The 17,640-nt window shown below is 37.5% G+C and overlaps 1 protein-coding gene across 1 annotated transcript; it reads left to right on the top strand.

Annotated features, from left to right (window-relative positions):
* Positions 1–666: 666 nt before the first annotated feature.
* Positions 667–10,047, top strand: gcfc2 (GC-rich sequence DNA-binding factor 2). Its single transcript, XM_042505136.2, has 18 exons — positions 667–1,076; positions 1,403–1,504; positions 2,083–2,301; positions 2,452–2,700; positions 2,894–2,994; positions 3,736–3,890; positions 4,016–4,199; positions 4,572–4,695; positions 4,820–4,871; positions 5,523–5,620; positions 5,900–6,099; positions 6,185–6,329; positions 7,294–7,415; positions 7,663–7,739; positions 8,324–8,390; positions 8,522–8,668; positions 8,790–8,926; positions 9,504–10,047. Exons 1-18 carry the CDS (start codon positions 743–745, stop codon positions 9,631–9,633), a joined length of 2,643 nt encoding a protein of 880 aa, XP_042361070.2. The 5' UTR covers positions 667–742; the 3' UTR covers positions 9,634–10,047.
* The last annotated feature ends 7,593 nt before the right edge of the window (positions 10,048–17,640 follow it).

Below are 17,640 nucleotides of genomic sequence, written 5' to 3'. Positions count from 1 at the left end.
TCAGTGCACAGGTTTGCTTGAAATTATTCTACTCATTTATTCATTTATCTCTTTAAACAAGCTTTTAAAAACTTTTCAATAACAGTAGACTGATATATCTTGATCTACAGTATATCTACAGTATAGCTACAAAATATTTCAAAACACAACCAGAAATATAGTCCATAAATGGACAGTAACCCTTTAAATTATTTATAAATATTACCCTACCAGTAACTATGCAGAAGTTTAAAACTGACATGAACACAAACTGCTCTGACTGGGATAAATATGCAGGAACAGTTTTACAGTTTTGAAAGACTTTACCTGATTATGGTCAAATGTGGTGTACAGTTTTCTCCATAAACCACAGAAATTAAGAAATTAACTTAATTTAAATGATAATAACAACACATTTGATAAAGATGTTCACATTTTTTCATAAATTTGGCTACATTTAGCAATAGAATTGAGCAATATGTGTAACTACTTTCTAATCTGACTAACAAAAGGCCTTTCAAGACACTTAATATCTGCATGTTTTACAATATTTTTGCCCGCTATGATACTACCGAGCAGTGAAAATAACTTTTAAATTATTTTTTAATTTCACAACTACACCGCCTCATTTTTTTTTCTCTTTGGATAGCAAACCACATGGCCCATAGTGCACTGCGCGTGATTAACGTTACGTTTTGCGACTTTGTCAAACGGTTTCTGACCTGACGTACAACGGTTTGGGTTGAGTGTACAACCTCCGTGTATGAGTAGCAAAATGTTCAATAAAAAGCCTCGGAGGAACTTTCGGCAGAGAAAGGAGAACTCCAGCGACGAGGAGGACGAGCAGAAGAACACCGGAGATGGAGAGGAACCCGAGAAAGGTCCAGCTTTGGTAAATAAGCCGTCTAAACCGAGCCAGGGCCGCGGCATAACATGCAGCTCCAAGCGGGAAGCGACGCCTACCAAGCCGGACAGCAGCGACGGAGAGGACGGGGAGACGTTGGAGGCGACAGAAGACAGAGAGGAGAGGAATAAAGACAAAGATGGGGTTAAAAAGAAAAGCATCTCCATCCTCAGTTTCTCCGATGAAAAAGAAGGTAAATAAAGTATAAATATGTTACTTTTTCGAGTCAGTGTTTACAAAGATGGACCCCAGTTAGACGTTAACTTTACGTACACTGGTACCATATATCACGAAAACCTAAGAATAGTAATAAAAAAAATGTTAAAAATAGTTTGCCTTAATTGCAGACATGGCTCAGGATTAAAGTTATATTAAAAACCCAAAATTATATAGGTTTATTAAATGTTAGTAGAATTGTAGCTATAGGATTATATCGCCGGTTACCATCGTACCTCTGCATCTATGGTTCAACTGCAAGTTTTTGGTCTTGAAACTCAGTTTTTCTTTTCTCTGTCTTAGCTGAGGAACCAGCTTTTAAGCTGAAGAAGTCTGCTGATAAAGCTGTGCTGTTCCAAGTAAGAAAAAAAGAGGTTTCCCCTGCCAAGACCAGCCAAAGACGAGGTAGGTACCTGACTGGTTTATATCAAAAACATTAATGATCTTTACACACTAGCAGGACACTATGATAGATGTCACGTTAAGTTCACAAATATCATGTTTAAATACAGTATACGTACACTAAATATCTCTGCGAATTAGTTGAGTACATCTATCAAAACACGAATGTAGTGTATGTACAATTTTGTCTGTCATTTTTATAAAAGAGGGCAGACTGCATATCAGATCAGTTTAACTAACTGGCAAATGATTGTCTACCCTGATAAGATAGAGGTTGTTGTGTAATTTGACAAATGCTTATTCATGAATTGATGGAACATGGTCTGGATTAAGTATTATTATGTCAGCCCAGACAAAGAAGATTTGGTCGAGTGTGGAGTCACATTGTTTTGAAAAAGGCATCCATGTAAAACTCTTACCTGCTGAAAAGTTTTAGTGTCAGCCTACAAATTAACCACATCTTTGTAATACTTCATCTTTTCATCTGACTTCAATAATTATGTAGATAATAATTTGATAATGTTGGCCAACATCTACATATTTATTTTTGCATTTGCATGCCTCCCTCCCCTTTCCTCCAGACCTCAAAGATGGAGGTGTGTCATCATCTGCTTCTCCCAGGCGAGAATATGGTAGCCAGGCTTCACCTCGTGCTCTGCACCATGATAATGATGATGATAATGAAGATGATGGCGACAGTGATTATAATGAAAGTGAGGAGGGTGATGCCAGGTGTCCCTCAGTAGCTAGCTCAGCCTCAAGCTCAGCCTCAAGCTCCAGCCGCTCTGCTATTAAACCAGGTATGTGTTTTTGTGGGTGTAGCCTCTACTGCATGTCGGTATTTGTCTTTTGTTGGGGAGGAAAAGCTCTGAGTGTTTTAACGTGTATATCTACCATGCATACTTCTTCTGTGCACCTGCATTTATGTGTCTGTCAATATGTCTTTACAGTAGTTATTCCAAATGCTAAAGAGATCGAGGCAGCCAGGAGGCAGCGTCGTGCCACTCGAGCCCAGAAAGAATACATTTCCCTGAGTAGAGATGGCCACAGCTCCGCTGGCAGCACCCCAGATCACTATAGCAGGGAAGATGAAGAAGACAGATTTGATGATGATGATGATGAGCCAGATGATCATGAGAGAAGAATTGAGTTCGCTCCGCGACTGAAGAGCATTAAGGAGAGGATTGCTGAGAAACTTGGTATGAGAGGCAAGGAGAAGTTATTGTAATGGTGATATCTGTCTTTTCATGGAATTGGCACTTTGTTAGCACTTTTTCTACAAACGTGAATTACATTATGACGGGCAGGCTGCCTAAAAAAGCTCAAGTCTTGTTTTTTACCAATCTGTTTGGATGTGAAGCATATTGTTTTGTATGTTTGTGTGTAATCAAGGAGGAAGTGATGGCAGTCACTCAGGAACTGATGGAGAAGAGCAGGAACTTTGGGAGGAAACACAAATTGAGAAAGGAGTCAAGAGACGGCCAGGAGAAATGGTAGGAACAGACTGAGGCAGCCCACTTACACTTTTCTCCCAGTTTTTTAATTCTTTTTTTTCTGTTAGTCCCTGTAACACTGAAGTTAGAGTGTCTTTAGCTTGTGCAGTGTGACACATTTCCTACTGAAACAGACTGTTGACTCCACACTCACCTCCCTCACCATTAGACCAAGAGCATGACAGAGGAGAGATGAATGAATTTCATTTTTGAAATGAAAACAAATTTTACTGATATCCAAACACACATCTCTTCACATCTCTAGCTACAAAAAATCAAAAACAGCGAAGTGCAGTTTTATATAAGCACTGCGACCAGCTCGTCGCCCAAAGTCTCATTCAACTGGATGAACTTTCGTGAACGCTCCTGAGTGCAGGATGAGTCATCAAACATTTGAAACTGTTTGACGGAGACAGAAATGACAGGAATTGTAAGACTACTCTGTTCCTGATTTTTTGACATATATTTGCCATATGACAAGAGATAAATGATCAGTTAACACAGAAACACAGGATTAAAACTGTGAACATGTATTTTTCACTTCATTGGTCATTAAATTTTACTTCCTTTTTCTAGTGTCACCTTTCTGTGTCTCGCTCTTTCTGTATTTAGTAAAAAATGTGGTGTTCTCAAATGGCAGAATAGTCTCCTTGTCTTAAGACTCAAGCCTTCCATCAGTATAACTATGCCCGTCAGTACTGCAGCTTTGACATCCCCTACCCTCCTATTTTCTTCCCTCAGAGCCCGTCTGGCAGTGAGTCCAGCAGCTATAGCAGCAGCAGCAGTAGCAGCAGGCGAGGCGGACGACCACAAAAGAAGAGATCAACAGGGTTCAGAATCCCAAAGACTCTTCCTCCCATCAGCGTCTCAATGATCAAGAAGAGGATCACTGTTAAGTAAGTTTACTGTAGTTTAATTTTTTTAAATGTTGCAACACATCATCAATTTAAGTGATAACATTCAAATATTGGTCTGATATGCCTTTATATTGTAATAACATCTGGGTTTTTTGTGTCTTTAGACTAGATTCCCTGAAGGAGGTGCACAGAGCACGACAGGCAGAGCTGAGGAGGATGGAGGGCGATGTTGAGAGCGCTAAAACCTCCATGGAGACTCTGGAAGAAAGTTCCTCAGAGAGGCAGCTTAAATTTTACAGGGTTATGACCCTTTATGTCCACAACCTGGTAGAGTGTCTACGAGAGAAGGTCAGAAATTTGTAAATCTGTTCAGTAAATCTCCACTGTCAGCTATCACATGAAAGCAAACATCATATAATTCATAATGGTGATATAGTAGAACCTTAAATTGTACCTTTGCAAGATGTTGACAGTATAATAACAAATAACAGATTGTTACAGAAGGTTGCAAGATTTAGTTTCTAGAGCTGGGTGGCAGCCTTCAGGTTTTAGTAGCTACATTTAATGGATTGGTTGTCAAACTGTAACCATTGTAACTGGTGCCGTCATTGTGTACTTTTACCACCTGAAATGATCAAATGAAGAATGGTTAGTCGAATAGTTGAAGAAATACTCCCCCTTTCTGAGGATAAATGATGATCACTTGTTGATTGTTGACAGGTTGTTGAGATTAACTCGCTGGAAGTGGAGTTGCACTCTCTGCTGTCTGACCATACGGATGCGCTTATGGCAAAGAGACGACAGGGAGTCAAGGAGCAGGCTGACCACCTGCAGCAGCTCAGCTGTGAGTTCCTTCTGTGTGTCCTTGTTTATGTGTAAGCTTTTGGGATACAACTGCCAGTTGTCTCAAAATAGTTCTTGGGAGAAATATTTAGATGAATTTGATTTTTGTCATCCCACTGTTTCAGACAGCACAGATGAGCAGAGTGGAAGCTCCACCAGTGGAACAGAAACAAAAGAGTGAGTGTCATAGAAACATCTTTGAGGAATAAGTTTTCTAGTTTTCTGCTTTGATTTGTTACATTTTTCATATGTTTAACTATATTCTGCACACAAACAAAAAAAAATTCCCAACCTTCTCCTGCAGTCCTGCATGTTTAAGATCTCTCCCTGCTGAAACACAGCTGAATGAAATGATCAGCCTGCCATCAAGAAGCTTCAGGAGTTCATAAAGACATGATCATTTGAATCAGCTGTGTTGGAGCAAGAAGAGATCAAAACATGCAGGACAGTTGGTACTCAAGGAGAGGTTTGGGAAAGACAGCAGAAGAAGAAGTCATAAATTATTCCCAGAAGTGAAATTACATTTTTTCACCCTGTTGTTAGTTCATGTTAAATACACACAGGCCCGAAGTACACACACACGCACAAACATACACGTTCTCTTCTCATTTCGCTTTCGAAGAGAAGAGAGCGTGAGAAAGGGGAATAGTTACAGTGAACAAAGAGGGTTTCGAACCTAGTTCAAATGTTCAGAATACATATGTCTCAATAAACATTAACACCAGTATATTTATACACGCACTCATGGAAAAAAGTGTTTTTTACTAGGTCTGTGAAACAAGTGCTCTTATAGAGATGTTTGTATAATATTTGTTTGACATGCTGCAGTGAGGCAGACTCTGGTGTTAAAGTTGAAGAAGACGAAGCTATACCTGAAGAAACACAGCCCTCAGCAGAGGAGGAGGAGCAGCTGCAGAGGAGTATAGGTGAGGTGGAAGTCCACCTGTTAAGCTTTGTTCAACTGAAAGCCTCAACCTATAGTCCAGGGTTTTATTTTAACAGCTTTGAGACTATAAAGTGTAACACAGTAAAATTCTGCCAGACCGCAATATACAGTAAGTCCATATTTTAGCGCAGCTTCCTTTTTTCGCTTTGTTTACTTCTTTCTCATTCTTTACCTTTCTAACATTGCAGAAAATCCTAAGTGGAAGAAAACATAATTAAACTCTTGTCTGTCTTTTCTTTCCTTCCTGCTCCCTCTCCAGCTGATATCCTGTTAAGGTCCCGGTCAGTGTTTTCTGACGTGCAGGATGACTTCTGCAACGTTAAGAAGATTCTGTCCCGGTTTGAAGAATGGAGAGCGTCTTACTCTGACTCTTACCACAGCGCCTACATCTCTCTGTGTCTGCCCAAGCTGTTGAACCCCATCATAAGACATCAGCTACTGGCATGGAACCCACTGAAGGTACATGAGAACACAAAGACAAGCTCATACAAGTACACAGATGCCATTATTATGACATGTGTTCAATGTAATTTGTGTGTTTCAGGACAACAGTGGGGACTTTGAAAACTTCCCATGGTTCACAGCAGTGGAGACCTTTTGTCATGGTCATGGCCATGAGGAGCTGGAGCACACAGACAGACAGACACTGTCTATGGTCATTGAAAAGACTGTCCTACCCAAAATAACAGGTAACATATTTTTAATAAGTTTATAAGTTAAAATGCAAGAAAAGAGCACATAATTGGTAAAGGCTGATTAAAGATGCAAGTCATGTGCTGTGGGATCACAAGTGGTTAGTGCTAAATACAAGTGTAAACAACCACCAAGAAGCATTGTGATCGGACCACTCAAACCACCTGCTTAGGGGGTGTGGGATGCGTTCGACCACATATCTTTTGCAGTGTAAACACTCAAGTGTCACGATGCATCCTCAACATAATGGGAAAATCCGTCATCAGTGCAGGACGTGCATTGAGCTCTATTACGAGCCCATTTTATGACAAGTTGGACAAAGTGTTGTGTGAATCTCAATCGTTTTATCCAATGGAAGAAGACGTCTTGAATTCTGTTTACAGCTGATATCTAACATGATTAGTGAGCATGCTAGCGAGAGTGTGAACATAATAGCCGTGCTTGGGGCCCTTTGGCTTTCCTGCGTAAGTCACCAATGAAACAAAATCTATGGTCAGCTGGAGATGCATAATAGACACAGGTGCAACAGTGATGTGTCTCAGCTGTCTGTTTGTGTTTGGATCACCAAACGCATGCTTGTAGAAGGTAGAAACAGGCTTTAAATGTAGTCTGGCAAGGCTTAAAAACAATCACATGATTTCCTTGAGAAAAAAGGATATTTTCCCAAGTTGTTGTACATGTTCCTTATTTCTATCCACGCTTTAAGAACAAAATATTCGATGTATTCCTCTGCTTGTTGCTCTTCTACTGCCTGTTACGGTAACACACAATGCTTTTTTTGTTCGAACAATCTACTATCCTTCACCTCATCAGTCTGTTTTAGACCTTTGGGTATTCTGAAAAATCCCTTGAAAAATCTCAATGTGACCAACCTGGTTAAATAAAAATAAAAATCAATAGACCACAGATGTGTGGAAGTACAGAAACGTCACATTTTCTCTTTGGTCTGTCTTTGCTTAGCCTTTGTGGAGCTGGCGTGGGATCCCATGTCCCACCATCAGTCCGTCTGTCTGTCTGATGTTTGTCACAGACTGAAGGAGGACTGCTCCATCTTTGAAGGAGAGCAGAGTAAACCGGTCAAGGTAAAGACAACGCTTACACATAGCTGTCAACATCAAAATTATCTTGCTTTGCTATTTTAGCCAATTTTTAAGGTGAAAGCATTACGTCCCAAGCTCCATAGTAGTTTTAGAAACTCTAATATTAAACAATTAAGACATGACATGAAACACTTCAACATACAATATGTTAATATACAATCATGTGCATGTCAAACACACAGTATATGAACATGATTGTGTAAATTATGTGTATTTATGTCCTTTTTAGGCATTCAGAGAGGCTGCGATCAGCCGACTGAGGAGCTGTGTAGATGAAGATGTCTTCATCCCGCTGTACCCCAAAAAGTCAGTTTCTTTTCTTGCGTTTAAGTTCAGTCATTATTTAAATGACATATGAGGCGAAAGCTGTCTTCACCCCTGTGTCATCCAGGACATTTCTCTAACTACCAGCTCATGCTCTTTCACATACAGTGTAGACCTAAATACAACATATGCTACTGCTTAATCAGTGGATCAAATTATTGATCAATAACCTCTAACCTTTGATGTATTGTTAAAAGTAGGGCTGGGCAAGATATCGATATTGTGACATAAAAAGTGTTGTCTTTTCCTGGTTTTAAAGGCTGCATTAAAGTTAAGTAATGCCATTTTATAAACTTAACAGACTGTTCTAGCTGATCTATCATTTGTTTTTCCCCACTTAATCATTATATCCACATTTCTGATGATTCTTTTTCAAAAATCTCATCGGGTAAATGCACCAATAGTCAATCCTACAATAGCAGTCTCAAGGTATTTGGTCAAAAATATAGTGATACATCACGCAGCCCTCGTTTAAAGATCTGGTCAATCCAGATAGTGTCAAATTACTTTATGACGGTCTATAGTATTTTCAGTCACTTAATTAGACTGTTCGCTTTTCTAACCAGGTTCCTAGAAGACAGATCGTCTCCTCAGCGTCGCCTCAGGGATCAGCAGTTCTGGACGGCCGTAAAAGTACTGCTCTCAAACAAATGTTTTTATTTAAGCCCTTGTGTGCTTTCTATATTCTCAGTCTCTCCAAGTGGGGAGTTAATTTTTTTCCAGGCTGCTGTTTGTTTATCAGTGTTGTTTTGTGTTTAAATTAGTTACTAGGTAACATGGGAAAATTGGATTTGCTGCTTCCTGAGTCTGTATTGAAGGAACTGATGTTGGACAAACTCCTGAACCGATACCTTATGATCACTGTGTGCAGTCAGACACTGTACAACACTGCTGTCCATGCATGCAGAAAGGTGCTTACATTTATCATTTTTTAACGGGGTATGGGTGTAACGGGGTATTTTTGGTGTCTACACAATTGTCTCTGTTGTACTCTCATACTACTGCTCTCTCTGTCTCTCTCTCTTTCCCCAGATAGCAGATAGTTTGCCGCTTTCTTGGTTCAAAGGAGAGGATGCCTGTTTGCCTCAGCTTCAGAATTTCAGAAACCACCTCGTTCAGATGGTTCATACCATCTGCAAACAGCAGCCTCCTGAAGATCCAAACACCAGGTAATAAAAATAAATAAATACATTTTAAAAATATGTTTTTCCGTAAGAAAGAATTGTGAATTGGTGTAAGGTCAACTTTGTCACAGTCAAATGGAGAAAAAGACTCTTGTGTCTTAAATATCATGTCATTAAAGGTATACTATTCAGGACTGTCAGTTAATGTTACTGCAAACATACTCGCTTCGCTATAGTTAAGTGTTTTTGGCACTGCGTCTCTTTGATGCTTGTTATTTACAGTCTGGCACCTGTTTTTTTGGGGGGGGGGTTTTTTCGGAAAATCCTGCATAGTAGGTTCACCTTTTAAAAGTAACGCAACTGACAAATAAATTAATTTTCTTATTGCCCTTTAAACCAAAATGCTTTTGGTATTGAAGAAGCTGCATTTTTGTGGTTACTTGATTATGCATCAGCAATTGGACATAAATTTGTCGCCCTATTTTGCCATGATATGACAAAGTGGCAAAATATGACTGTTTAGTTTATTCATTGTTTGTCCCATAAATTCATGACTTTTCTTCATGTATTTACAGCAATGATCAGCTCAAATCAGCTCTTTTATGTCCCTGTCTACTTGTAGGTCTACTGTTGTTGAAGTGCTGCAGATTTTGAGTAGAATCAGGTGCAATGACTCTATCATGGCGATAGCAGAGAAATACCACTATGAAGACATCATCTACTCACACCAGCTGCTTAACCAAGAGACTTAATGAACATCAAAAGCTGTGGAGTGACTAGTAAGATAAAACAGCAAACAGCAAAGCTATTGTCAATGACGTTGTACAGCAGGAAAGGGAGCGGTCTCTGCCTTGTGGAAAGAGCCATGAGGGCAGACCTGTATTTTCATGGTGGATGGATACGGCTAGTCAGACCAGCACTTTGGCCCATAATACAGAATGAAAACATTGGATACATATTTAATGGTGCGTGCGATGTGGCACATAAAATATGATCGAACAAATGGTACAAATGACTTGTTCAACAAAGGAAACTGCCGACATAAACTGTGTGGGGAAAACAAAACAATTCACCTTTCTGTCATTTTTAGTAGTGAAAAAAATTCTGTCTGTTTTGTACAGGAGACAATTGTATTTTTATGAATAAATATTTGAGATTTATTAAAATGCATAGTGGCTGTGAGTCCTTTAAAAGTCTTAAGATGTCTTACATACACGTCGACTACTAAAAAGGCTATACGGAGTATTATAAATGCTTAAATTGAGATTGGACAGGTCTAATGCTTTTTAGTCATGTCACTGTGAGAATTTCGCGGGGGCTATGCTTTTTACCTTACTGTTCATTTTTAACTGAAATCGGTGTTTACTTAAACTTTTCACTTTTGGTTTGTATTTCAATCGCAGGTTTGGTCTTAAAATTAAAGTGGGATTAAAAAGGTCTTTAACAGTCTTAAATACAACTTGTGTATATGAATAATTTAATTTTTTATTATCATATTGTACAAGCTATTACACCCAGCCTGCATGGGCTTACAAGATATCATAAAATCAACCAATAGAAGAACAGAGTCCAGTGCATATTTTCCGACGGCAAAAGAAGAGAAAAGAAAATGCAGCAAAGCAACAGAAGCATCCTACATAATTGGATCATTGTTGTGTAAAACAGTGTTCATTGATCACTCACATAGACATTTACTGTGTAGCACTGAAAAATCAAAACATATACTAATTAAACAATCTATCTTGCCTTCTATTCAAGGCTTGCTTTCGCCACAAAATTGGCAAACCTTTAACACATCAAAGTTGAACAGCCACTCTAGCTTTTGGTCATCTGAGCACCAGAATATGTCAGGGTTGAGACAAGCCATTCAATGGAATATTAAATCTCTTATTAAAGTCATCTTAGTTACAGCATAAAAGAAGATAGAAGTTGTTTATACCTGCAGATACCCTGAAATAACTTATTTTATTTAGATAATACTGCTGTCATGTCAAAGATTATTTACACTCAAACTGTATTATTTACACTTAATACTTATAATCTCACTTTGAAGTCACACATCAAAACAATGTCAGGCCGCTGCCACTTTTCTTGAAATTTTATATCTCCATATATACAATTTGAATTGTTACAGCAGTTGTCAGGGAAACCAGTACAAAAGGTCAGCTCTTTGGGAAAGCAAAATGAACCAATATCTTATTTAGGTCAACTCTATTGGCATAGTAGTGTTATTGGCTGTATCGGACAGTATATCAGTTATCTGGATAAGCGTTTGGATGAGATTAGATAGATTTGTGCATCGAAATTTAAAATCTCAGCAGGAGAAAACATTCTGGTTTGACTAGGTACTTTAAGTTTATAAGCTGTTGCATGCACAATTTACACAAAGGGTCTAAAAGTCCAACAAATTTAGCAACTCAGCTTGTCATCACACTTTGACCACACAATGACTAATGATTTAACAGCTACAGAATCATTTTACTATCCGTCACGAAGGCAAATGATCACCTGTGCTGGTGTTTGTCTTGCTACCACACCAGCAAAGACCACATTACCAGTTACATGGGCTGAAACTGCATTTAGCCCCAGATATGTATTTCCATCAACAAATAAAAAGTCAGATCTGAAGTCTCACAGAGCATTTGTAGCATTGTGTGGTCAGGGAAATAACTTTTACTGTACATCTAGCACAAGTTATTTTTGCCTATTTAACCTTCCGGTGAATGCTCTCTTATACAGGATCGTTTCCCAGCCCTGTGCAGGTAACATAAGGGCTGAATTAGTCCACAGAGCATTCCCACATTCACGATGAGATCCATAACAATACCTGGAATATAAGTGGTGCCTTTCACATACATAACAATCATTAAGGGTAGATAATTAAACAAAAAACATGCCAAGTGAACCAAAATGATGTTAAAGGCTCTTTCCTTCATCTTGTCACCGCTTCTCCTCTCGACCCCCTCCCTCCCTCCTGGACCAGGCCGCTTCAGAGAACACAGCGCTGAGAAGCAGCAGAGCAAGAGCATGCACATTGTGGGAATAAACCACAACAGTCCAAAGGTTGCTTCTGCTGGTAGTATGGACACAAGTAGTTGAAATGAAGACACACCAGGCCAGAGCACACTGTGCCACCTCGTACTGTAGTGGTTTCAACCTGGGAACATCCACTGCATTTCCAACACGATACTGAGGCCATCACGGACCTGCTCGAAGGTGTACATGCAGTACAGCTGAGCTGGCTGTCCCAGACAGTTCAGTATCTCATAAACAGCCAGGCTCAGCAGATAGAGTCCTGAAGACAGCATCTCTGTGGTTTTGTGACAAATGAGCCAAACCACCCATATGTTTGCTGGGAGGCCCACCAAAAAGTAACTGATCATGAAGATGGAGGAAATAGAAAGACCAACATCTGTGTTATCAGCAAGGGAAGTTGTGTAATACCAGAAAAGAAATTTGCATGAACACTCAGACATCTTATCCTTTTCCTTAACTGGTGGAAATGAGTATGGAACACTTTTGGAGTAGGTGACAACAGACCGTTGATTGTTTATTCAAAGCTGCTGCATTGTAAGTGTTGTCATAATGTTTTTCCCACTCTGACCATTTTTGCCACTGAAAATGTCAGAGGAGAAACTCCTAATTGACTCGGGTTTTTTCATACATGTATTCATTTATTTCTGTTTTTATTCTTTTGATAATTTATGCATTTATTTCAAAATTTATTTATATCATTGTTTATATATACATTTGTTTATGTATTTATTTATTTCAATGTTAAATCCTATTTGTTCATAAATATATTAATTTATTTCATTATTTATTTATTCAGTATTCATTCATTCATTTATTTCAAAATTCATTTATTACATTATTTATCTATACATTTATATATGTATTTATTTACATTTTATTCATTTCAATATTTATTCCTTTTTATTTGTATATTTGTTAATTTATTTCCATTTTAATTGATTGATTGACTGATTCTAGTATTCATTTACTTCAAAATAAATGCAGAAAGTTAATAAATAGAGAAATAAATGTACAAATACATACAGAAATCAATCAATAGATAGGTAAATAAATGTATGAAGAGATACTGGAATAAAGTAGGAATGAATAAATGTATAATTAAATACTGGAATAAAAACTGTAAATAGGGAATTAGATGTGTAAATAATTACAGGAATAATTAGGGATAATTAATGTATTAATAAATACAGCAATCAATCAATAGATAGAAAAATAAATGTATGAAGAATTACAGGAATAAATAAATAGACAAATAAATATTAAAATAGAAATAATAAAAGGGAAATAAAAAAGGACAAGTAAATGCTGTAGTTAGTAAATCTATGAATAAATACAGGAATAAATAAATGGATATATTGAAATAAATAGATAAAGAGGGAATAAATAAATACACAAATTAATGTATGAATAAATGTATAAAAAAAAATAAGAACACAAATATTAAAATAATTAAGTAAATGCCTAAATAAATGCCGAAAATAAGTCTTGTAAATAGGGAAATAAATATATCAGTAATTACAGGAATAAATAAACAAATACCAAAATAAGAAGGAAATAAATGCGCAAATGAATGACTGAAAAAAACAAATAGGGAAATAGATGTTAATACAGAAATAGATAAACAATTACTTATCAGGAATATGTAAATAAATACCCCAAATATGTGAAAAATGAATGCTGGAATAAATTTAGAAAAAAAATGCATTAACAAACTTTTATTTCTGTTAGACTCAAAAACATGAAGGTTATTAGTTCTGCATTTTTACACAGTGTGTTTTGATTATTTTGACATTTTATGTGACATGATGTCCTGTGATGATGATCCCCACCTCAATTCCACCACGCCCTGGGGCCTCACCTCCCACCACTCTGTGGTGGCTGGTGGCTGGTGAGGAGGAGGGGAAAACGTTGGAAAATCTCAAAATTGTATTTCAACTTTATCCTTGAAATTTTGACTTTTTTCTCGAAATTTCAACTGTAGTCTTGAAATTTCAACTTTTTTTCAACTTTGCCCAAAATTATTTTCTCCATCATAAATGGCCCCTTCTGTAGGGTCGCACAGTGAAGAAAGCGAGCAGTTTCCCCCTGCTTCCAGTCTTTGCCAGGGGTCGCACAGTCATGAAAAACCTGAAAGTCATGGAATTTTCAAAAAGAATTTTTGAGGCCTGAAAAAGTTTTGGTAAACTAAATATATCCTCAAATATTTGAAAATGGCATGGAATTTTGTGTCACAAACCTGCATAATGACACATTATGTGTTCAAAGACCATCAGAAATGTGAATTTTCAATGACCATTTCTGTTTGTATAGTTTCTGACTGTGATAAATGATGTATTGGTGTTTTAGTGATTTTTAATTAATTTAAAAATTAAAATCCAAAAATTGAAAAATAAAACTTAAAATAAATGTTTTGGCTGTTTAGAGGAAAAATATTGCTGTTTTTTTTTTCTTTAAAAATCACCAAAAAACTTGGTTTCTTTAAATATTTTCAATGAAAAAAAACTGATTATAATAAATCCACCTTGTACCTTTTTTAAGGAGTATTGATGGTTGTTGCTGAGAATGCATGGTCTTTCTGCCTCAAAGTCCTGGAAAAGGTCTAAATGTATTGGTAAAGATGTGTATGAACCCTGTTTGTGCTACATTCTGTTAAACCTGCACCATGTGACTCTGGAGAGGACAGAGAACACACTTATTCTTTGTTTATCCACTAAATACTCATTAAAGAGTTTAAACAGCTGTGTTTGTGTGTCACAACCAGATGTTTCAATTTGATCACATCAGATTTTGTCTTTTCTGCAGGACCATAAAATTTCAAACAATGATTTCTCTATTTTTTTAGCTCAATACAGAAATAATATCAGTAAGTAAACAGAGTTGCGTCGTGTTTTGCAGGTAAACAACCTAAGCAGCCAATCAGATCGATGGATAAAGTTTGTCCTGCCGAGTGGACGATAACAGCATGGAGAGGTTATATTTCCAAGACTCTGACATCTGTTTGATCATTTTGCAGAAAAACTTTATTTTAACCAAATCCTGAACTGATGAAGAGCTTTTTTTTTGTCTATGAGATCTGAGGAATTTTGGTTTTGTTGTTGTTAAATATGTTTCTTTTAATGACTTGTTTTTTAAATGTAGACTGAATCTCTGCCTGCCTGAATGTTTTTTTTTTGTTGTTGTTTGTTTTTTTTACACTTTGTTTTGTTTTTCTTTAGCTTCATTATATAACCCTGACCCCTGTTGGGACATTGAGTAAAATTTAAATAAAAACAGAATGAGGAGATTTTCTTTTTTTAACCTCTATATTCAGCAAGGCCTTCTTCTTTTCGTCACAAATTTGTGATATTAGGACACTACAGTCGACCTTGACAGGCTCAGTAGGCTCCATGGTCCTCCTCTCTCTCTCTCTCTCTCCAAAACCTAAGCATTTTAGGACATTTGCCTTTAGGCCGCTGCAGCTCTTCCATGTCCACAACCGATGCGTCACTAGCCTTGCTCCTTGTTTCGTCCGGTTCATCTGTGGGTTCAACTTCAGCAATGCTCAAATACTGATTTGTTAAATTCTCCATCTCCTGCAATAGCATAGCCCTCTCCCGCTCCCAGGCCGTGACCTTATCGATCAGATCCTGGGACATTGTGTCCCTACGGTAGTTCAATGAGGGTCTTATTTTTTTCTATAAAGGTCTTATTTTGTTCCATTAAGGTCTGTTTTTGGTCCATTAGGGCATTGATCTGTTCTATGGAGGTCTGTTCTTGTTCCATGGTTTGTTTCATGAAGGTCTTTTTTGTTCCATGAGGGTGTTGGCTTGTTCCTGAATGGTTTTGTTCTGTTTTATGATTTGAGGGTATTGTTGTGTTCCATGAGCATGTTTTTCATATCTATGAAGAACTTTGTTTGTTGCATAAATTTGTTGTTTTGATCCATGGATTGTTCCATGGAGACCTTTTTATACTCCGTGTAGGCATTGGTTTGTTTCTTTATAGTGTTGTTTTGTCCAATGGTTTGTTCCTTGAGGGTCTTGATTTCTTCAATAAGGGTAAAAAAAAAATAGTGGAAGAAAAACGGCGCAGTTGTAGGCGGTTTTGACTTTAGATAATTAACCAAAACAGAAATGTCATTATAAACCAACTAACCTCAAGATGCTTAATGTAAGTGGTAACAATGCTAACGCTAAAAGGTAGAGTATTAGCTCCCGACCGAGAAATTAGCATCAGCTAGCCGCCGCCGTCAACAGGTGTTTTCGCATGAAAGAAGAAATAAAGACGTCTCTGTTTCCCGGAGCTTTTTATCTTTATCCAGAATATTTCTCCAGTCTGTGACCAAAGCAGACGGCAGTGTTGGGAGTCTGTGCCTTGGACTGAAACTGTGTCGGATTGTTTTGGGGGATTTATGGACTCAAGGAATCTAAATAATGGGGGAATGGACGCACATAGTTGAGAGCCTCTGACAGCTTCAGCAGCAGGTAGGAGTCAGCTCTTTGTTTCCGCCCAGTCTCAGTGAGTCAGAGGCGTTTTTGGTGTTTATGGTTAAAATGAAATGGAGAATGAATCGTAAAGAATCCAGCTGAGCTAATGGCTTTGTAGCATGTCCGTACTGACAGCAGCAGACTAACGTGATAACGTTCATGTTTGGATGTTAAACCGCTGAGTGCTAATGTTAGCCTCAGCTGGCTGCCGGGTGTGTGTGTGTGTGTGTGAGGTTTTTATACTTTGAAAGGCAAAGCTTTGTTCATGTGGAATTAGAAGAAAACCCATCATCCCACTGATATATGTTTCCCACCTGCTAACGCAAGCGCCTCCACCTGTGGTTAGGGACTGTTCGTTATCTATGAGGTGGTGCAAAACGATAAGGCCTTAAAACCTTAGGGCCCCACTTGAAAACGACACACTCATATGGCTCTGCGGTCAAAATGAGGTTTTTTAAAATTAAGCTGTTTGCTATTTTTTTCAATCAACATCGGTCTTAATCATAAATATTAAATAATAATTTTCAGAAATTTAACAAATTCTCTTTAAATCCAGATTTTTGTTATGATACCACTATGTTTTTAGAAAAAAAGAATTATTTTAAATAAGCTGCATGGTAAGTAGATTATTTATGTATTTATTTTTGCACAGCCTGGGATATATCAATGAGAAGCAGCAGCATTTTACATATAATTATTTTTTTGTGCAGTGTGCTCATGCTCATACTCTGCACATACCACTCTGCACACAAAATGCACTTGCATCAGGCTCTAAAAATATTATTCATTAATATACATATATGTTTTTCTAATTTCATTGTTTTCTTTTTAAAATCAACATCAGTCCTAATATCAAATATAAAATATTTATTCATTAATGATGTCACTATGTTTTTGTAAAGAAAAACAAAACACAAAATTAGCATATTTTCTATACTCTACAGGCTTTGTAGATTTTTTTAAGATTATCAGAGTCTGGGATATGTCAATGATTAGCAGCAACACTGACTGACACTGCATCTAGTGCAATTCGTATGTATTTTCTCCATGTGCCAAATATGGTCAAAATGACATCATCCGGTGGAAAATAGTCAAAATGACAAATTCCAAGTCAGAGTTTCAGTGGAGCGTTTTTTGACCTTAACAGTCCGAATGTACCAATTTTAGTTGATTTATATTTTATATTCATAATCTGAATCTGTACTGTAATTGGTAAGTTATCACATAAATGAAGTGGGCGCAACATTGGGGCCACGG

This window comes from Plectropomus leopardus, chromosome 1, assembly GCF_026936395.1.
Source record: "Plectropomus leopardus strain MGB_pleo_1.0 chromosome 1, ASM2693639v1, whole genome shotgun sequence".
Classification (NCBI taxonomy): Eukaryota; Metazoa; Chordata; class Actinopteri; order Perciformes; family Serranidae; genus Plectropomus; species Plectropomus leopardus.
Note: the sequence above shows the minus strand (reverse complement) of the source record. Positions and strands in the feature narration are given on the sequence as shown.